The sequence below is a fragment of the Loxodonta africana genome, chromosome 7, assembly GCF_030014295.1.
Source record: "Loxodonta africana isolate mLoxAfr1 chromosome 7, mLoxAfr1.hap2, whole genome shotgun sequence".
Taxonomy (NCBI): Eukaryota; Metazoa; Chordata; class Mammalia; order Proboscidea; family Elephantidae; genus Loxodonta; species Loxodonta africana.
The window spans coordinates 82,784,101-82,806,273 of NC_087348.1; the positions used below are offsets into that span (position 1 = coordinate 82,784,101).

General features: G+C 39.6%; 2 protein-coding genes and 1 pseudogene across 2 annotated transcripts; all 3 read right to left on the minus strand.

Moving 5' to 3' along the window:
* Positions 1 to 390: 390 nt before the first annotated feature.
* On the minus strand, positions 391 to 2,245 carry LOC100654367 (olfactory receptor 51L1-like). Its single transcript, XM_003421558.3, has one exon. It carries the CDS (start codon positions 1,342 to 1,344, stop codon positions 391 to 393), a length of 954 nt encoding a protein of 317 aa, XP_003421606.1. The 5' UTR covers positions 1,345 to 2,245.
* An 11,606-nt stretch (positions 2,246 to 13,851) lies between these two features.
* Positions 13,852 to 15,252, minus strand: LOC100655592 (olfactory receptor 51M1-like). The gene is given in 1 exon segment (XM_010600936.3): positions 13,852 to 15,252. A coding segment is annotated over 1 exon segment (993 nt). The 5' UTR covers positions 14,845 to 15,252.
* Positions 15,253 to 19,709: 4,457 nt separating this feature from the next.
* On the minus strand, positions 19,710 to 20,639 carry LOC100655309 (olfactory receptor 51B6-like; annotated as a pseudogene).
* Positions 20,640 to 22,173: the final 1,534 nt, after the last annotated feature.

Sequence of the window (22,173 nt, forward strand, 5' to 3'; positions counted from 1 at the left end):
TAAACTCATTAATTAATCTAATAATATGAAGTGATAATTCACCTTTCAATATTGTTGTGAATAACATAGATTATAGAATTAGAATCCTAACAGATTAATAGAGGAAAACATATTTTAAAATTGCTTCAAATGTATGAACACTTATGTAAAAGACAAGAATGAATCATTATTTTTCATGCAAGAAAACAGTGACTACATGTTTATAATTATTTACATAAATAGTAATAAACATCAACTTTATTTAATTTTAACTTCAGACTCAGTTTATGATGTACGAGCAAATGTTCAAATTATAATAAGTGAGCAGAAATTGTTTTGTGGTAAGAGGGCTCTAACATGAAGCTTTAACTCGTTCCTCATTTTCAATTGCAATGGCCCATCCCCAATGTCTCACTGTATCTTTCTCAGTGAAACCATCCTGAGGATGGCCCGGAGGATCTGTTGGGTCTTGATGCTATAGATGACAGGGTTCATCAAAGGTGGGAAAAGCACAGAGACAGTGCCCATGAGGATGTGTACCAGCGGCGAGGTGTGGTACCCAAATCTGTGTACAATGGAAAGGCCTAGCACAGGTACGTAGAAGCAGAGCACCACCAGGTTGTGGGAGAGGCAGGTGTTGAGGGCTTTGAGCCGCTCCCCTGTGGAGGCGACGGCCAGTACAGTGCACAGGATGATAGTGTAGAAGAGCAGGATGAAGAGGACATCAGAGCCCGTGGTCGGCATGATGATGCACAGCCCATAGAGCCTACTGAAACGGGTGTCAGAGCAGGCCAGGTGGATCATGTCCTGGTGAAGGCAGTAGGCATGGGAGAGTGCCCCTGGGTGACAGTACTTGAAATTTAATAGGTGCAATGAGGGTGCAGCGGTAACGGCGGCACTCCGCATGCCCAGCACTACCCCGACCAATGCCACACCAGGGCCTGTGAGCACAGATGCGTAATGCAGTGGGAAATGGATGGCCACGAGGCAGTCCAGAGCCATAGCAAAGAGCACAGCTGACTCCATGAAAGAGAAGGAGTGGAGGAAGTGCTGCTGCAGAACACAGGGTACCAGGCCTACTGTCCGAGCATCAAACCACAGCACATCTAACACCGAGGGCAACGTGGACACGCACAGGCCCAAGTCTGTCACAGCTAGGATGGCCAGGAAATAGTACATGGGCTGGTGGAGGGAAGGGTCAGTTCCTATCAGATGCACGATAGTGGCATTACCCAGGAGGGCCACAAGGTAACCTACAAAAATGGGCAGTGAGATCCAGTGGTGAGCCCACTCCAGGCCTGGGAAGCCCGTCAACAGGAATGTAGAGAAGCTCAAGTTGGCATTTGGTAGGGTGGATATTCTCATTCTCAAGAGGCCTATTCACTCTGGGAAAGGTGGCAGTGTTTGAAAGTTAATAGGCTAGTAAGCATAAGTCCTCCCACTATCATTGAACACCCATCTTCTGCTGGCTGGTCTGCTCTTTCTGTGCTCTTTAGATTTGATGACCTCCCAGTAAACCACTGCTTTCTCCTTTCTTTCTCTTATTCCCATCCAAATTTTACCTAACCTAGATAAATCTTATCAGGGGACTTCCTTACTCCTTCTCTTGACCAGCTGGTAAAAGATAGGGTTGTTTTTGGACTTACCTCAGAAAAATCTATATAGCTCAAACTTAACAGGGTGCTCAGATTCTCAGAAATCCCTCTACTCCCAAACTGTCTTTTTTATATGATCTTGCCTCTTCAAACTTTTCAATTCTTAAGGAAGACCTTATCTCTAATTTTTCTAAGCAAATTGAGGTTGCCTGTAGGGAGATACCTCATCCAATCTACTTTCTGTTTAATCTTCAAGTGGCTATGTGATCCTTTCCACATGTCTGCATGATGAGAAGAAGAGGTATCCTGTTCCTCTCCAAACTCAGCTCTCTCAGATAACTCCATGACTCTCATTATCCTGTAACTCACCCCTCAGACATCTTCCTGGAACTTTTGGAAAACCCTTTCTTCCTGCCATTAAATCTACAAATTCAGCACATGTAATTTACATCTTCAAAGCTTTTTACCTTTATTCGAATTCCTGAGATTTTTTCTTTCCTTATCTAATTTCAGAGTATACAGACACACCTGTTCCCTTGTATGCCTGTGCTTTGCCTGGCCTTTTAAAATATATGCCTCCTCAGAAATCCACCTAGAGACCTGACACAACTTATAAATCAGGTAAACTTATTAGAGCCATGTTTCCTATACAGGTATTGCAAAACAAACATTTCAATAAGTGTACCTCCAAATAGCAGCAACAATAGGAAAACCTGCTCCTTTCTCAAATTAGTTCATTAAATACTGAAAACAGAGTTACCAGGGGAGAAACTTATCAGACAATCCCTGCTGCCCTGGATCTTAGTGTCTGACATAATACTTGCTTCTATATCTTCACCAGTAAAACAAGGGTAATGATATCTCCTAATCCAAAGAATGAATATGAGTTTTAATTGGCACATGTCTAGAGAATTTAGCATAAATCCTGACAAATAGTAAACAAAAAATATACTTGTTACTGCTCCTGAGCTGTTGTTGTTGTTAGGTGCCAATGAGTTGATCCCGACTCATAGAGACCCCATGCACAGCAGAACAAAACATTGCCCGGTCTTGTGCCATCCTCACAATAATTGCTAATGCTTGAGTCCATTGTTGCAGCCACTGTGTCAATCCATCTCACTGAGGCTCTTCTTTTTTGCTGACCCCCTACTTTACCAAGGATGATGTCCTTCTCCAGGGACTGGCCTGTCCTGATAACAAGTCTAAATTATGTGAGATGTAGTCTCACCATCTTTGCTTCTAAGGAGCATTCTGGCTGGACTTCTTCCAAGACAGATTTGTTTGTTCTTTTGGCAGTCCATAGTATATTCAATATTCTTCACCAACACCTTAATTCAAAGATGTCAGCTCTTCTTCTGTCTTCTTATTCTTTGTCCTGCTTTCACAAGGATATGAGGCGATTGAAAGTACAAGGCTTGGGTCACACTCACCTTAGTCTTCAAGGTAACATCTTTGCTTTTTAACACTTTAAAGGACCCTTTTGCATCATTCGATATCTTGACTGCTACTTCTGTGGGTGTTGATTGTGGATCCAAGTAAAATGAAATCCTCTAAAACTTCCGTCTTTTCTCGGTTTATCGTGATCTTGCTTATTGGCCCAGTTTTGAGGATTTTTGCTTACTTTATGTTGAGGTATAATCCATACTGAAGGCTGTGGCCTTTGATCTTCATCAGTAAGTGCTTCACATCCTCTTAACTTTCGGTAAGTAAGATTGTATCTTCTATACAATACAGGTTGTTATGAGTCTTCCTCTAATTCTGGTGCCCCATTCTTCTTCATATAGTCCAGCTTCTTGAATTATTTGTTCAGGATACAGATTGAATAAATATGGTGAAAGGATATAACCCTGATGCACATCCTTCCTGACTTTAAACCACACAGTACCCCCTTGTTCTGTTCGAACAACTACCTCTTGATCTATGTACAGGTTCCTCATGAACACAATTAAGTGTTCTGTAATTAACGTTCTTCACAATGTTACCCATAATTTGTTATGATCCACACAGTTGTCAAATGACTTAGTGTAGTCAATAAAACACAGGTATACATCTTTCTGGAACTCTCTGCTTTCAGCCAAGATCTGTCTGACATCAGCAATGACATCCCTCATTCCACATCATCTGAATCTGGCTTGAATTTCTGGCAGTTCTCTGTTGACATACTGCTACAGCCTATTTGAATGATCTTAGGCAAAACTTTACTTGTGTGTGGTATTAGTGATATTGTTTGATAATTTACACATTTGACTGGATCACCTTTCTTTGGAATAGGCAGAAATATGCAACTCTTCCAGTGGATTGGCCAGGTAGCTACCTTCCAAATTTCTTGGCATGGATGAATGAGCACTTCTAGCGCTGTGTCTGTTTGTTGAAACATCTCAGTTGGTGTCCTGTCAATTCTCCTTGGAGCCTTGTTTTTTGCCAATGCCTTCAGTGCAGCCTGGACTTCTTCTTTGGGTTCCTGAACAGAACACTGATTTTCTTCTAATTTTCCCTTGTTGTTCATACTCTTTCTCCTTCTTATTATAAAATCTATCTCCTAAAATAAAATTTATTTCCTCTTTACTATGATGCTGCTTCAGATCTTGGCAGACAGCGCCATGTGCCTTTGAAAGTTTGGGGATCTTCAGAGAGGCTGAGGGAGTAATCGAGAGAAAGTGATGAAGGGAATACTGAGGAATATGTCACAGAGTATACTGAGGGACAGAAAGTAAGGCTGAGGGAAAGACTGAGGAATGAAGCTTAAGATTGAAGGAAGGAAGAATGAGTATCAGAGTGAAAACATGAGAGACTGTAAAATAGTGACCTTACTAAGAATATATTGAGAGGCAAATGGAGGGAGGCATGGTTCAAGAAGAAAGGGAGACTAGAGAATGGTGAGAAAGGAAAAAAGGAAGAATGGGGGAGGTGAAAGCTGGTGATAAATGTGTTAAAGGACAGAAAAATGCAAACCAAGTGTCAGAAAGAAATGGGGTTGTGTAACTTAGAGGAAGAAACTAAAGAGCAGAGGAAGGGGGAGATATCAGTTAAAGGGGAAAGGATGAGAGGGCAAAAGAAGAGGCTAAGTGCCAGAGAGAGGATTGAAAAATTGAGAGAAGAAAGATTGATGGCAGAAAGACATGGAGAGAAAATTGGGCAGAGAGAGAAGAGAATGAGGAAGAGTGAAGAGAAAGGCAAGGAATAATTTGAGGTGAAGCTTAGGGACCAAGGGTGGATGAGGATGTGTTGAGAGGTGGAGATAGGCACAGGGAGGAGGAGAGAGGTAGAGATGGAGTGGAAGATCTGAAGGTGAGAAGAGGTTTGAAGAGAAAAGAAAGTCTCCTGTGTGGCAGTAGGAAAGGGAGGGCTGACTGGTAGAGAGGGTGAGGAATGGGGGTAGGGTGGATGAGGGAGGTTTAGTGATCATATGCAGTAGGACTGAAATGAGGAAAGTTGAGAAACAGAAAGAGGAAGAGGCACTGAGGGGCTTGAGAGGTTGATACCCTAGAGAAGGAGGGAAGGGAAGCTCTCATAGCCCTTTGTTCAGCCTTCTTATCTTAAGTTCACTGGACACTGAAAAATCTACCTAGTTCTGTGGACCTCTAGACTCAGGTTCTTCAGCAACTGTCTACTTTTAGACAAAACAGTGTGGTGATAAAGAACAGTGGGTCTGAAATCACACAGCTTGGATTCAAATCTAGTATTTACTAATGACTCCAAAGTATTAATTCCATGATTATTTGAATTATTTGCTAAATTTCAGTTTTTCTACCTTAATATTGAGAAAATTATAGTAACTGCCTTATAGGTTATACAGCCATTTATATGCATTTATAAATGTGGTACAGTTAGAACCACAGATTCAATAGATGTTAGATTATTATTTGTAGTTTCCAATACTACCTTCTTATTAAAAGTTATTCATAATATTTATATACCATATCCCAGCTACAGTCCTTCCCTTCCTGTCTGCAGTGAACACTAAGAGAGTAAGTCAGCTGGCAAACAATAGAGTAAAAAAACTCAGAACTGGGAGCTCTGCATTCTTGAGTAGGTTTTTAGATAAGTCAGTCACATGGCTTTGGTGAAATTACCAACTCTCCGTGCACTTTAACTTCCTTCTATGAGGGAAGGTTTTCCCATGGGCCCTGCCTTCTTTCCAGGGAAGCTATTGGACTTAATGAGAGTGTGAAAAGAAGTGTTGGAAGCCCCGCATTCCGGGAGTTGAGATTGTGATTCCTTGGCTATCATATCCTCTATCACTTCAGCTGAAAACTCAGTCCAGTAAAAAATCCAGGGCTCTTTGTGCAACAAAAGAAAATCAAGGGGAAATATCATAGAACAGGTGCCATAACTATACACTGACCATCCTCCAGAAAGCTGTGCTAGCCCACAGCCCTAGTTATAGACCTGCTAGATAACAGATATCAGAGAACTCACTGGTTTGAATCCCTCAAATCTCGTTTTACAACCAAAGGATCTTTAGTAACTCCCTTGTCTTTGTCCGCAGCTCCTTTACCAGCCCCTGCAGCACTTCCCACTCTGGTCACAGCCTCTTCAGATTGACTCAGGAAACTGCTCTGTGTTTGCTGCACTGGCAATTATAATACCTGTCTCTTTCTCCCTTGGGTCTCAGGCCCTAAGATGAATTTCCTTAGATAAATGTAGACCTGATTAACACCTTAGAGAAACAGCATCCTACCATAACTTAGACTTTGGAAGTCCCTGTCATCTTCCATGGAAACTTAGTGACACGTAAGTATCACTATAATATCTTTCATCTGACCAGATGGTCCTTCATTCTCTTCTTCCACCAGCTCCAGGTGTTATAAGAACATTTCTTGAATGATCCTCAATTCTTCTTTCTATGTTTCTCTCCTTTCCCCAGACAAACCTCCCTTTGAGTCTCTTTCCTGCTGGATAGTTATTTACTTTCATTCATTCAACCTATGTATAGAGCCTACAAGCTTGGGCCAGATCTTTGGATCCAAAGATTAATAAAACACAATCTCCACCTTTGAGAAAGTCATTAGCTTCTGCAGAAGACTGGTATGAAAAAGACTAACTATCCTAAAAAAAAAAAAAAAAAAAAACTATCCTAGAGAGGGTAAAAAAGGCTTCATGAGATATGCAAGGGTTGAAACACAATAAAACAAAAAAACTCAAACCCTTCTCATGTCCCCTTGTTTCCCTCTCCCTAAATATAACCACTTTCTAGAGTGTGCCGTTTATCGTTTTCAACTTATTTTTTAACACCGTATTAGTAAACACAGAGACCATGTTTAAAGCATTCTCTAAAAGCTACCATATATAAATATACATTTGAAACTTATTTTTTGTCAATATTGTATATTTATTTGAGATTTATACATGTTGTACCATGCTGCTATAGTTTAGTAATTTTAATGGTTTATAAAATTATATCACTGTATTACAATTTACTTATCTATTCTGCTATTGACTGACAGCTAGATTGTTTTCAATTTTTTTCTCTTTTAAACAGTGAAGTAATGAACATGAGTTTACATGTCTCCTTGTACAAGAGGTGTAAATGTTTCTTAAAAAAAAAAAGTCAATTGCTACATCAAAGAATGGGTGCACCCTCCACTTCTGATAAATGTCCCCAAATACCTCCATGGATTGGACTAATCTACTTTGATTACTAGATTACAATGCCTTGCTCTACAGCCTCACCAACATTTGGTATTTTCAGACTTTTTCATTTTTGCTAATTTTATTTACGAAATATTGTATCTCTTTGTTAAGTATTTTGTGTTTTCCTAACTTCTAGTGGGGATGGACACGTTTTCAGGTGTTGATCGGTACTTCAGTTTTCTTCTTCTGAATATTGCCTGTTCATATTTTTGTTCAATTTCTTACTGGATAAACCAAAAGAACCCAAACCCTTTGCCATCAAGTCCATTCTGACTCATAGAAACTCTATAGGATAGAGTAGAATTGCCAGGTAGGGTTTCCAAAGAGTGGCTGGTGAACTCAAATGGCCAATATTTTGGTGAGTAGCTGAGCTCTGAACTACCGTACTACCAGGACCCCTCTTATTGGATAATCTGTCTTCTTACTGATTTGTATAAGTTCTTTATATATTCTGGACGATGATTCTCAGTTGCTTATATACATTACAGACATCATTCCCCAGTTTATGGTTTGTATTGTTTCCTCTATTTGTTTTTAGTGTCTTCTCTCTCTCTCTGTCTCTGTGTATGTATGCATATGTATATACATATAAAATACATACATATATATATTCTATATTTTCTTTTAAAAGTTTACAAATCTCCTTTTTAACATTTATGTCTTTGCTGTAATTGAACTTATTTTTTGTGTATACTGTTTTTTTTTACTGTAAGGTAGAGGTAAGATTATATTTTCCTTATGGGTAACAAACTTTGGCTAATGCTATTCATTGAGAAATCCAACTTTTCCCAACTATTTTTAATGTTACCTATTTCAGGTAACATTATATCTGTGGATCTATTTCTGAACTTTTAGCCTGTTCTGCTTATTTATTCATTTAACTCAGCACAAATACTATACTGTTCAAATTATTATAGTTTTACAAAACTCTTTTTGAATTTGTTAGAAGGTGTCCCCATACATTGGTTTGCTTTCAAATTGCCTTGGTTTTCCTTGACCCTTTGCTTGATCACATGAATTTTAATATTACCTATCAAGTTGTATAGCATAACTAGTTGCAATTTTGCTTAGAATTGAATTTATTTATAGATTAATTTTGGAAGAGTTGACATATATACATATATATATTATATACCTATATATATTAGTAAACCGAATCTTTCTATTCATTAAAAATATATTTCTCTCCACTTAAATGTTTTCATGTTTTGTTACAATAACATCATTGTATATATAAGTTTTGCATGTCTTTTACAATTTTTTCTTAGTTTTCCTTCATTGTTCACGTTATTTCCTTTTCTTAGTAGTAAAAATGATTTTACAGATTCTACATGTGTAAATTCATAATTATGAATAGTAGTGGAACATTGTCTGATACACTGCCAGAAGATGAACCCCTCAGGGTGGAAGGCACTCAATATACGACTGGGGGAGAGCTGCCTCCTCAAAGTAGAGTCAGCCTTAATGACATGGATGGAGTCAAGCCTTCAGGATCTCCATTTGCTGATGTTTCATGACTCAAAATGAAAAGAAACAGATGTAAACGTCCATTAATAATAGGAACCTGGAATGTATGAAGTATGAATCTAGGAAAATTGGGAATTGTCAAAAATGAAATGGAATGCATAAAGATTGATAGCCTAGGCATTAGTGAGCTAAAATGGACTGGTATTGGTCATTTTGAATCTGGCAGTCATATGGCCTACTATGCCAGGAATGACAACTTGAAGAGGAAAGGTTTTGCATTCACTGTCAAAAAAATTTTTTCAAGATCTAACCTGAAGTACAGAACTGTCAGTCTTAGGATAATGTCCATACACTTACAAGGAAGACCAGTTAATATGACTATTATTCAAATTTACCCACCAGCCACTAAGGCCAAAGATGAAGAAATTGAAGATTTTTACTAACTCCTGCAGTCTGAAATTGATCGAGCACGCACTCAGGATGCACTGATAATTACTGGTGATGAGAATGTGAAAGTCAGAAACATAGAAGGATCAGTAGTTGGAAAATATGGCCTTAGTGATAGAAACGATGCCTGAGATGGCATGATTGAATTTTGCAAGTCCAATGACTTCGTCCTTGCAAATAGCTTTTTTCACCAACATAAATGGAGACTATATACATGGACCTTGCCAGATGAAATACACAGTAATCAAATCAACTACATCTGTGGAAACAGATGATGGAAAAGCTCAATATCATCGGTCAGAACAAGGCGAGGGGATGACTGCGAATCAGACTCTGAATTACTCATATGTAACTTCTGTCCTATAGGATCTCTATGAGTTGGAATCGACTCGATGGCATTGGGTATTGAACTTCAAGCTGAAACTGAAGAAAAATAGAAAAAGTCCACAAAAGCCAAAGTATGACCTTGAGTATATCCTATCTGAATTTAAAGACCATCTCAAGAATAAATTTGACACATTGAACACTAATGATAGAAGACCAGGTAAGTTGTGGAATGACATCAAGGATATAATACATGAAGAAAGCAAAAAGACATTAAAAAGACAAGAGAGAAAGAAAAGACCTAAATGGATGTCAGAAAAGACTTTGAAACTTGCTCTTGAATGTTGTGTAGCTAAAGCAAAAGGAAAAAATGAAGTAAAAAAGCTGAACAGAAGATTTCAAAGGGCAGTTTGAGAAGAAAAAGTAAAGTATTATGATAACATGTGCAAAGACCGGGATAGGAAACTAGCATTTCTCCAGCTGAAAGAACTGAAGAAAAAAATTCAAGCATCCAGTTGCAACACTGAAGGATTCTATGGGAAAGATATCAAAGGATGAAGGTAGCATCAAAAGAAAATAGAATACACACAGTCACTATACCCAAAAGAAATGATCGATGTTCAACCATTTCAGTAGGTAACAAATGATCAGGAACTAATGTTACTGAAGGGAGAAGTCCAAGCTGCACTGAAGGCACTGGCAAAAAACAAGGCTCCAGAAATTAATGGAATACTAGTTGAGATGTTTCAACAAATGGATGCAGCACTGTAAATGCTCACTTGTCTATGCCAAAAAATTTGGAAGACAGTAACCTGGCCAACCAAGTAGAAGAGATCAATATTTATGCCTATTCCCAAAAAAGGTAATCCAACCATATGTGGAAATTATCAAACAATATCACATGCAAGCAAAATTTTGCTGAAGATTATTCAGAAGTGGCTGCAGCGGTATATCAACAGGGTACAGCCAGAAATTCAAGCTGGATTAGAAGAGGACGTGAAACAAGGGATATCATTGCTGATGTCAAACGGGTCCTGGCCGAAAGCAGAGAATACCAGTAAGATGTTTACCTGTGTTTTATTGACTATGGTAAGGCATTCAACTGTGTGGATCATAACAAATTGTGGATAACATTGTGGAGAATGGGAATTCTGGAACACTTAAATGTGCTCATGAGGAATCTGTACATGGATCAAGAGGCAGTTGTTTGAACAGAACAAAGGGATGCTGTGTGGTTTAAAGCAAGGAATGATGTTCATCAAGGTTGTATCCTTTCACCATACCTATTCTATCTGTATGCTGAGCAAATAATCTGAGAAGCTGGACGATATGAAGAAGAATTGGGCATCAGGATTGAAGGAAGACTTATTAACAACCTACAATATGCATATGACATAACCTTGCTTGCTGAAAGTGAAGAGGACTTGAAGCACTTACTGATGAAAATCAAAGACCACAGCCTTCCGTATGGATTACACCTCAATTTAAAGAAAACAAAAATCCTCATAACTGGAGCAGTAAGCAACAACATGATAAATGGAGAAAAGATTCAGGTCGTCAAGGATTTTATTTTACTTAGATCCACAATCAAAACCCATGGAAGCAATAGTCAAGAAATCAAAAGACGCATTGCATTGGGCAAATCAGCTGCAAGAGACCTCTTTAAATTGTTAAAAAGCAAAGATGTCACCTTGAAAGCTAAGGTGAGCCTGACCGAAGCCATGCTGTTTTCAATCGCTTCATATGTGTGTGAAAGCTGGACAGTGAATAAGGAAGACAAATGAAGAATCAGTGCCTTTGAATTGTGGTTTTGGCAAAGAATATTGAATATACCATTGACTGCCCAAGGAACCAACAAATCTGTCTTGGAAGAGTACAATCAAAATGCTTCTTGGAAGCAAGGATGGAGAGACTGCATCTTACATTATTTGGACATGTTGTCTGGAGGGATCAGTCCCTGTAGAAGGAAATCATGCTTGATAAAGTAGAGGATCAGTGAAAAAGTGGAAGACCCTCAACAAGATGGATTGACACATTGGCTTCAGCAACGGGTTTAAGCATAGCAACAATTGTGAGGATGGCACAGGACCAGGCAATGTTTTATTCTGTTGTGCATAGGGTCACTCTGAGTTGGAAGAAACTCAATGGCACCTAAAAACAACAACAACAATACATGTGTAGAAAGTGTTTGTGTCAAGCTCTAAGAGGAGTGGAGGCCAAAGTATTCCTAGATTCCAGAAGACCAGAAACTAAGAAAATAGGAAACAGAATATGATTTTAGGGAAGCCTGTTAGGTTACAGTTGTGCTGATGTTTCTAATTCCAAAGGGGATTTTTTTTTTGTAGCCTGTGGGTTTCCTTTGTTGTCTGAACAAGGACATGAGTTGACACAGAGCCCTGAGAGCACCAGGCATGTGTGGTGTGGCTGGTTCACGCGCCCTCTTAAGCCACTGTATGTACGTATTCTTGGTATATAGAGCAATCTTTATTCTTGACCACCAACACCACCGGCCACGAGCATCTCTTCTCTCATTTTGTCCAGGCACACAGAAATAAAGAACAAAGTTGGATCAGGAAACAGTTAGACCTCAACTTTTTGTGAGCCACCCTAAGGAATTCTCTGAGATAATGTATTGACTAAAAAAAGAATTGAAGACATTGGGAAAGGTTGGACCACAGAGGCATGGAAACCTCTCTTCTGTGGAGGCAGGGAGGTAGGTATTTATGGCTCAGGAACCTCTGAATCCCTAAGAGTCCAAGGTAGAAAATAAGAGAGTTGAATTAATTAAACAAAATTCGCAAGTTTTCTGCTGTACTCTGAATCAGGCAGGAGTGGTGGTTTATATACATGGTTTCCCAGGCTGTCGGGCTGTGAAGGACAACTATCAAGAAGTACTTCCTGGTCATGGTGATTTTAACCTGAAATGGAGGGGAGAGGAGGGCCCAGAGGACCTGAGTGAAACAGACTAGGAAAATGATGAGGAGCATCCCTTTGGTAGATGCCATCAGAAAAGACTCCTCCTGGCTTCCTGGATTTGAAGAAGAGGAGTCACCCTGGGAAAGAAAAGTTCTCCTTCTTATCTTTTGGCCCCACTTTGTTCATTCCTGTATCCATGCATTCATTTAATATTTGTTTACTCAATATCTCCTATGTGCCAACCACTGAATTTATGGGGATGCAATGGTGAACAACACTTGTATAATTTTCCCCAAGGACCTTATTGTTGCAGTCTACTCTGGAAGGCAGAAAACGAAGAAACAAAGAGCCCCCGAACCTTACATTACTATGTGACAAATGTTACAATGAGAAATGCAGATTGGAGCAGATGGAGCACCTGATCTGGTATTAGAGAGGTGGGTCTTTCAGGGAAAATGTCCTCGAGGAAACAGACTCAAAATTGAGACCTCAACATGAATTGCATCCATGCAGGTATAAGAACAAGCTGATCCATTATCCCTAGGTTTCAACCCTCTTGATCGACAAGATTTCGACTTAAACATGCTTTTTGGTGGTTTCAAACTTTCTCACTGTTCTTGTCAAAATATCACAAGTACTGACTTCACCTTAAAGTTTTACCTGAGGTTGGGGAACTCAGGAGCCCATAGGCAAAGTAAAATTAGACAGAAGTAGTAGTGGGAGAGTGACAACTCCTTCTAGAAGGACAAGGACCAGCACAACCTCAGAAAGAGTTGCAGAGTTCTATGCAGGGGTTCTGATGTTTCTGATGTGACGCAGAAGTCCTAAGATAGTGGATTTTCCAGGATAGGAAGGTAAGAGAAGGACCTTGGCCAGGTAGAACTTCCAACAGACATGGGCAGAGGTATATTTTCTGAAGTGAATTAAAGCAATTGACGTTTATCTACTCTTTGCTAGGTTCTGTTCTATATGCTTTTAATTTATTGCTGCTTTTTAGTTTTTGAATAGTTTAGTTTGTTTAGTCTTAGTTTTAGTTTTATACTCTGATGATGATATCAACAGAGTCTTTCTCTAGGCAGCTTTTGATGCTACTAGGTCTCAGAAATGGAGGCGCCATTACGATTTCAACAAGAGAGGGTTAGCACTCCTAAGCCATAACTAAAAAAAGAACCTCATCTGTACTTAATTTACCAAAAACCAAACCAAACCCATTGATCAATTCTGATTCGTAGTGACCCTACAATAACCCTCTAGAACAGAGTAGAACTGTTCCATAGAACTTCCAAGGAGTGACTGGTGGATTTGAACTCCCAACTTTTTGGTTAGCAGCCAACCTCTTAACCACTGTGCCACCAAGGCACCATAATTTATTTAGGACAGTGGAAAAAAAAAATCTTGGGATAGCACAGGGCATTATAATAGGCACTCAATGCTGTAAAACCTTGGACTGATTGGGTTTTAGCAATCTTCTGGGCAGCTAGCAGAATTTTTAGCCCCAGAACTCAGCATTGTCCTTTCTAAGGTCTAGGTACTCGATTATGGCACAGCAGATCTCTTTGGTCTTGATACTGTATATGATTGGGTTAAGCATGGGAGGCACAAAGAGGTAGATGTTGGCCATGAGGAGGTGGACAGCAAGTGGAGCATGCTTTCCAAAGTGGTGCACCAGGGACAGCCCCACCACGGGCACAAAGAATACCAGCACAGCACAGAGGTGTGAGGTACATGTTTGGAAAGCTCAAAGCCGCTCCTCTTGGGAGGCCAGTCCTGCCACTGTTTTCAGGATGAGCCCATAAGACAGCACAGTGAGCATCAGGTCCAGCATTACAGTTTACACCACCACTGTCAGTCCATATAGGTTGTTAAAGGTAGTGTCTGTGCAGGTCAGATGTATTACTTCCTGGCGAAGGCAATATGAGTGGGAGAGGACTTGAGGACCACAGTAAGGAAAAGTCTTCAAGAGGAGGAAAATGTGGACATGGGCCAGGGGGCCCTGGAGGACGATGACCAGACCTACTCTGACCACTCGCTGGTCAGTGATTATGACTGAGTATCTTAGGGTGCGGCAGATGGCCACAAAGTGGTCAAAGGACATGATGAGGAGCACTGAAGATTCCGGAAAGGAAAAAGAGTGGATACAGAACATCTGGATTTGACAAGCTTCAAAGTAGATCCCATGGCAGTTGAACCAAAAGATCCCCATAGTTGTGGGGAAGGTGGACACTGACAGTCCCACGTCAGAGAGGGCCAGCAATGACAGCAAATAGTACATGGGTGTGTGTAGATGAGGGTTGGTCTTAATGATTATCAGGGTGAAACAATTGCCTGAGGTGGCCACCAGGAACATAAAAACAAATGGAATGAAAATCCAGTGTTCCATGACTTCCAATCCAGGAAAGCCAGTGAGATAGAACATGGGGCTGAACCAAGTGATGTTGGTCTGGAACATGAACTGAGAACTGAAAGGATATTGGTCTGACATTTTGGTGGAACTGAGCTGAAAATAAGTGAATATTTCTGGATGTTTATTCTTCAATTTCACTAACGTTCACAGCATCATAAACAACATCAAGTCATCATTATCTTTAATATCAAGTGCTCCACTGTTAGCAATCCTGCCACCAACATAACATTGAAAATTTCTGTCCTCTGTATTTCTATTTCTTCTCAGTCTCCTTTGCTGGATTCTCTTCTTTGCTCATCCCTTAAATATAGTTGTTTCCATTCTTGGCTATTTTCCGGTCATGCCCTATTATCTCTCCTGAGGCAATGTCACCCATTCCCATGACTTTATTTACCATCCATAGGTTGATAAATATCAAATGTATAACTCCAGCACTTCCCTTTTCTTCTCTTCTGATCCCAAGGCTCATATATCTAGCAGCATGCTGAGCACCTGCACCTAGAAGTTTCATAGTTACTTCAGACGCATGCCAAAAATTTAGCTTGTCATATACTTCCTGGGAAGAAATTGAAATCACATTGTTTTGTTAAATGTTAGCATTTAAAAGGAAAAATCCTGATATATATATGTATATATATATGTATGATTTTTTTGATTTAATTAATTAGTCACTTATCTGGCCAACAACTAGTTCCTGATCCACTCAAATAAAAAGGTTTCTTGTGCAACCTAAATAAAACTGTGTGCTTGTTAGGCAAAGGGAAATTTTATCCATTAGTTCCTCAGTCAAAGCTAAACCAATTAACATTGAAAAAAATAAATCATGTGCTTGCTTTAAATGTGTTACTTTAAGAACATTTATTGAGCCCTTCTACTTAGAAGAGTCCCTGAGTGGCACCAACAGTTAAGTGCTCAGCTACTAACCAAAAACTATTAACTACCAACCCACCCAGAGGTGCCCAGAAGACAGGCCTGGTGATCTGCATCCTAAGTCACAGCCTCGAAAACCCTGTGGAGCAGTTCTGCTCTGCACACTGGGGGTTTCCATGAGTCAGAATTGACTTGACGACAATTAGCAACAACTCCTTAGGATACACTAACCACTGTAATAAAATATTTTTATGATTAAACTCATTGCCCTTGAGTCAGTTCTGACTCATGGTGACCTCATGTGTTACAGAGCAGAACTGCTCCACAGAGTTTTTTGGCTGTAAAAGCGGTTCACCAGGCCTTTCTTCCACAGAGCCATTGGGTGGGTTTGAACTGCTGGGCTTTAGGTTAGCAACCAATCACATGCTGCTTGTGTCACTCAGGGTCCTTGTAATGACAGCATATGTAAGTCTTCTCTATTGCACTAACTTGTTTGCTTCTTGCATGGCAGCTATATAAAGTTGTAATTTTTTACTGCTGTGTGTGTGCGCACATGTATATATATCACCCAAATATATATTTTAATTATCTGCCTCCCCTGTTAAAATGCAAGCTTCATAGAGGCAGGGGACGTATGCACCAATGTATCCTCAGTATGTATTGATTACTAGCATTTAGAGACATCTTATTAAATGATTCTTGGTACCTATTAATTATTAGCATACAGGGACTTTTTATTAAATGATTATGAAATAAATGATAGAAGCAGAATTGATGCTTTCTGTCACTAAATCTCGATAAACAATATAGCATAATGGCATCTCAAAAACATGTGCCCCTTTTGAGATATGAATTTAATTTTCTCTGTAACTGACTTTGGTCTGACCATCCAATTACTTTAGATTACTCTTGAGATCCCTGGTGGCACAAGGGTTAAAGTGCTCAGCTGCCGACCAAAAGGTTGGTGGTTCGAACTCACAAGAAAAAGATGTGACAGTCTGCTTCCGTAAATATTACAGCCTTGGACACCATATGGCATAGTTCTAACCTGTCTCATAGGGTCACTGTGAGTTAGAATCAACTCGACAGCAATGGGTTTGGTTTGGAATTTGTGTAAAATTTGTCTCACTTTACTGTAGCAGTTCCAATCTTGGTCAGTCAATGTAAAGGATACCTTCTTCATGTATTTAATGTTTCACAGCATTCAAAATCCAAATTCTGAACTTTAAGACTCACACTAAAAGGCTGAGACTGTCAGTGATAGAAATAATAAAAAACTGCATTAATAATCACTGCTGTCATCATTACTTTTCAATTCACTTTGCTATTTTCTTTATGTCTTTTTTTTTATGTCTTTTTCCAGGAGCAGAATGTAGATGCTGCACAGGCCACAAGATGGCAGGAGATGTTTACAGAGTAATAATTGACTCAGTGGAGGCCACCCCAGAGGAAGATGCAAAGAAAGAACCTGTTGACAGCACAGGAGGCTTGGAGGCAGGAATCCAAGGTCTCTTTTCCCATCTTCTGTGCCCTGCAGTGCCTCATCACAGGGTAGTTGTGAGAATCCAATGGGAGCTCTTACAGTAGACTATCTTGCAAGCTATGATTAAGTGACTTTGCAAGGTGGCATATGTGTATGTGTCAGAATTTCTCTTCCTTCTAAGCCACACTGAGACTGAGAGACTGGCTTCTGTCCCCAGTGAAGAGGCCTTTCTCCTAGCCCATTCAGTGTAGGAAGGTGTCGTTGTGCGGAAAGCTTGGGAGGGGAATGGTTGGAGACCAGAAGGCATGTGCCCAAGAGATAATGTGCCAAGCCCTGGGAGTGACTAAAAGTCTGGACCTGTCGTCCTCATGACCAGATAACACTCACCACCCTGCATGCACTGGGCTCCTGCTTGGGGTGAGTGGGAGCCAGTCACTGGTGAGGAACTATTTTCCTGAATTTCAAATTCTATCCCACAAGTTCTTATGTCTCAGGGGAACACACTCATCTTCCTCCGTTCTTTAACATCCTACTCACTATGAATCAGAATTGTCTCTACAGGACTGGGTACCCACAGATTTAACTTCCCTGGAGTTCTTTTTCTAATCCTCACTTCTCTCTCTCTCACCTTCTCTCCTTTGTCTCTTCTCCTTCTGCCAACATTTCCCTGCCCCTTAACTTGTCACTTAGGGCTAACTCCATACTCTTTACACACCATTTTTAATCTTGCCCTTTTGGGCTCATCTCTGAGTCACCTAATCCTTAGCATAAAGATGGACAGGCAATGCATGCCTCGGAGGAACTCTTGCATCATCAGCTGACCCAAAAGTCTGCTAATGGCCTGGCTGTTCTACAGGGTGATTGATTGGTTCTGTGTTACCCTCTGACTAGCCCCTAGCAGTGCTTTAACTTGTATTGTGCCCAGAACTAGTGACAAAGCTGACACTCCCCTTTATATCTCACATTCATTTCTCTCTGGTCACAATTAGACTCCTCAGAATTCCAGAGAGTTAGGCACAGGTCTTCTAAGAATAGTCAGGGGCAGATACTCCACCCTACTATCAAGTAAGCATATAGTGAGCGTCTATGATGTTCTAGAGAGTATGGGTTGAAGTGGAGGCGATGCCTGGATCTTAACCTCTGTCCTCAAAAGGTTCTTTCAAGAGATAGAAAAAGTTACTACATAATTTGAATGTATTCAGTCAGGTTGTTTTATTGCCGTGTTAAGTTGCTCTGTGTCCTCAACACACCTGGAATGGTGAGATGCAGGTAGACAGTGTCACACCCAGAGTCTTGTCAGGGCAACCAGATGATATGTATATCTCGTTCATGCTTTTTGTATGAAAATGCTTTATGGAAAGACATTCCATGTAGTGCTACTATATCCACTCTTGTGCATAAAGGGGAGATTAGTGAATGACTGGTGGATTAAAATAGATTGGACTGTCCTTAAGTATCTATCCAAGTGAACCTCCTCATAGTATTTCCTACCACATAGTTGGTTTTATCCCTTCTCCCATATCTGAGAACATGCTGCAAGACTGAAACCAGCCTAATGTTATTTTGCCTTTGGCATCACAGTATGCTCCGATCCCCTGGTTTCTAGATCTGGCAAGAACTTATGGCATTTTAATAACTCTACTCTCAAGACACTGAGTCTGTGGCTGAATGACCACCATCTCTTCAAGTTCACTATGTACTTCCATGAAATTTTGATTTTTAAATATTTTATTTTAAGCAAAATACCTGGCCCCATGGGCTAAATGTCACAGAACTCCTCACCAGATACAAAAGTTTTTGAACAGTCAAAATAGACCATCAGTTGAATTCAAAATTATCACAAGACTACTACAGACACACTTGGTTTTATCAAGATTCTTTTATTTACCCAACACTGAGCCTTTGCTGTGGCAAGGATGGGAAGAAGCAGCACTAGTTTGAGCAACATCTTTGTCGTCTTTTGTTCCGTACTCTTTTAAATCTCTTCTTCCTCTCTTTCTTGGTTATCCAGTAGCCTCTTAGAAAAACACAGAGGCCACAATGTTTGAAAACCATTCACTAAAACCAACTTTTCATATAACCACATTAAGAGAGAAATTCACAAATGAAAACCTAGTAAAGTTGAAAAGGTATCCTGTGAGGTTGACTTTATTATACTCAAAATATTTGCCCAGGAACAAAGGGGTGGTTAAGAGCTACAAATGCCAACCAAAGGGTCAGCAGTTTGAATCTACTAGCCACTCATTGGAAACCCTATGGGGCAATTGTACCCTGACTTATAGGGTCTCTACGAGTTGGAATCAACTCGACAGCAACAGGTTAAGTTATTAGTGGAATGAGAGAATTTGAGTGCAAAGGAAATATCAATTGAGTTCATGCTAAGAGCCTTACACTGTCCTTAGTATTTTATGTGTCTTACGATATTCCGTCGTCGTAAAAAAAGGGAGCTGTGGAAGAAATAGTTGTTCATGAAAGGCAATTTTTTCTGAGATTTGATTCGTTTAACTTAATGAGTTTCTTAAAAACTTACTCCAGTGAAGCTATCATTACATTTATCATTATATCCTTTTTAGATAGAAGACAGTAAAAGTCAGGTACTTGATTGGGCCAGAGATAAAAATTGTAGCATACTACTATGAATCTGCTTGGTTTTGATACTGTAGTTTATGAGGTTCATGAAGAGTGAGAAAGGAAGTATATGTAGCTCATTGTGATATGTACTAGATGGGGAACATTCATTTTAAATCTATAAATAAATGTCATACCATCCACAGTGACAAAGATGAGGATGCAGCAGATGTGGGAGACAAAAGTGCTGAGGGCCTTGGTGCTCTCTTCTCTAAAAGCAATGCCCAGGACAGTCCTGAGAATCAAAATGTAGGAGAAAAAGATGATGAGAAAGCCAAACAGGACCATTGCAACCACAACCACATCCACAATTATAGAAATCATTGAAGGTGAAGTCAGCACAGGTCAATTTGATAATATCCTGGTGGAGGCAGAATGCTTTGAGAAAGAACATGGGATCTGAAATAGGAAGATCAACAGGCAGTATTAGAGGCAAGGTGAGAATAAAACCCCTTATAAAAAATCCAATCCCAGTCTTTATTACTTGGGTGTTGGTGAGAATGGACATCTATTTTGGAGGTTTTTGGATAGTGATGAACCAATCATAGATCATGGCAAGTAAGACTCCAAACTCTGTGATAGAGAGGCTGTGGAGGCTTAGAGAAAGCAGGCATGGTTGTTAATTTTCCTGTGATTCATTCACACCATGTACGGCACTATAGGCATTATAATCAGGGTCATCCCAAAGTCTAAGGTTGCCAGCATGGCTAAGAAATAGTACATGGGCTCTTGATAGGTTATGGTCATCCTTGATGACAAATATTAGGAAGCTGTTGCCAAGAAGTATGGAGATGTAGACTATTGATAATGGGATAGAGATCCAGTGATGTGCCTTTTCCAGGCCCAGGAAGCCAGTCAGCAGAAAATCTGTGGCATTGATGTTGTGTTCCATGACTATTGCAAAAGGTTAAGGTTTCTCTTAAAGAAATTCTAATTATACGTCTGCAGGTCTTCATAAATTTCCCTTTAGTGGCCTTTAGTTCTTTATTTAGTGTGAATGTTCTTTGAGTTTCAGTGATACTAAAGAAAATAATAAATAGTTGTTTTTTAGGAGAACACTAGAGAAGAAAAAGAAATATTATAAACAGGAATTAAAAAATGAAACATCTAATGTACATGTCATGCCATATTCTAGAAAATGAGCATACAGTAGTAAGTGTGAAAAATAGAGTCTATTTTTGTTAGGATACAGAGGGTTTATTGGTTTCAATAATTATACAAAAAGGGCTAACATGAACTATGATGGGTAGGGGTAAAAAAACACATGAACAATTATGTTTTGGAAATATTTTTATCAGTATTGGGAGGGGATAGAATATAGAGAAATGTCAAGAGGCACCTGTGTATTATCACAGTCTTTGACAAAAATATTCTGGTATGAACTGATAACATATATGTATATATAAAGCCCCCAATACTTCTAGTCTTTCACTTTTAGACAATTCTTTAGTTAAAGTTTCCGCTCCTCCAATTTCTAACCATATAATCTTGAGTAAGTCAGTTAAACTTTTTCAGCCAACAATACTATTCTGAAAGTAAATAAGACAAGATAAAGTCACCTTGTCCTGTGAGAACTAAATTTAATATTTGAGGGTGGGCTTTGTAAGTGAGGTTCTTATTTGTTGTTTTACTCTGTTTGGCATGGGTATATCAGGGTCACTCACACTCACATGCATTGAATCATTCCAATTTGTTCAAGATGCTTGGAGAAGAGGTTAAAGATAACAGGTTTTAAGGAGGCTGGGGATGCCAGTGTCCAAAATGAGCAGCTAGAATCTGGTGAAAGGTGACTAGTGCCCGGGTGGGACAGGGAGAAATGAAAAGAGAGCAACACTTTGGTAAGTATGGATCTGACCAATAGGAAACTTTTAAGGGAGTGGGAATGGGGCAAACTCTGCCTTGGTACGGTTCAGAAAAGTAGAAATAAGATATAAAAACACTTTGCTTTGGCAGAGTTAGGTTTGGGTTATATATTTGCACAACTCCAGTCAGTACAATTGGCTCTGCCATGCTGGGGCAGATTGTGGGGCCAGAAAAGGACAGCAAAGCTAGGAATCATAATTACTTCCTATCACACAACACTGGTTTGTGCATATTCATATTGTCATTATTTTTTAAATATATTGCCCATAAAATTCCTATTTTTCCTATTTCTAAAAGAGTCTCACAAAATCAAAACTGAAGAAAATTCCTTCTTTTCCTCCACCACATTAGTTAGACACAGGAGATTCCAGAAATTATGGTCTTCTCATAGAATCTGTGAGAAAAACCAGCCTTATATCTTCTTTCTCTGTTTACAATCACACTGTTTATATGTGCTTGTTCAGTCAAAGTAATGGGCATACTTTGTGGAGCTAGGTGATGATGATGATGATGATGATGTGTGTGTGTGTGTGTGTGTGTGTGTGAAGGGGGATTGTTGGAGA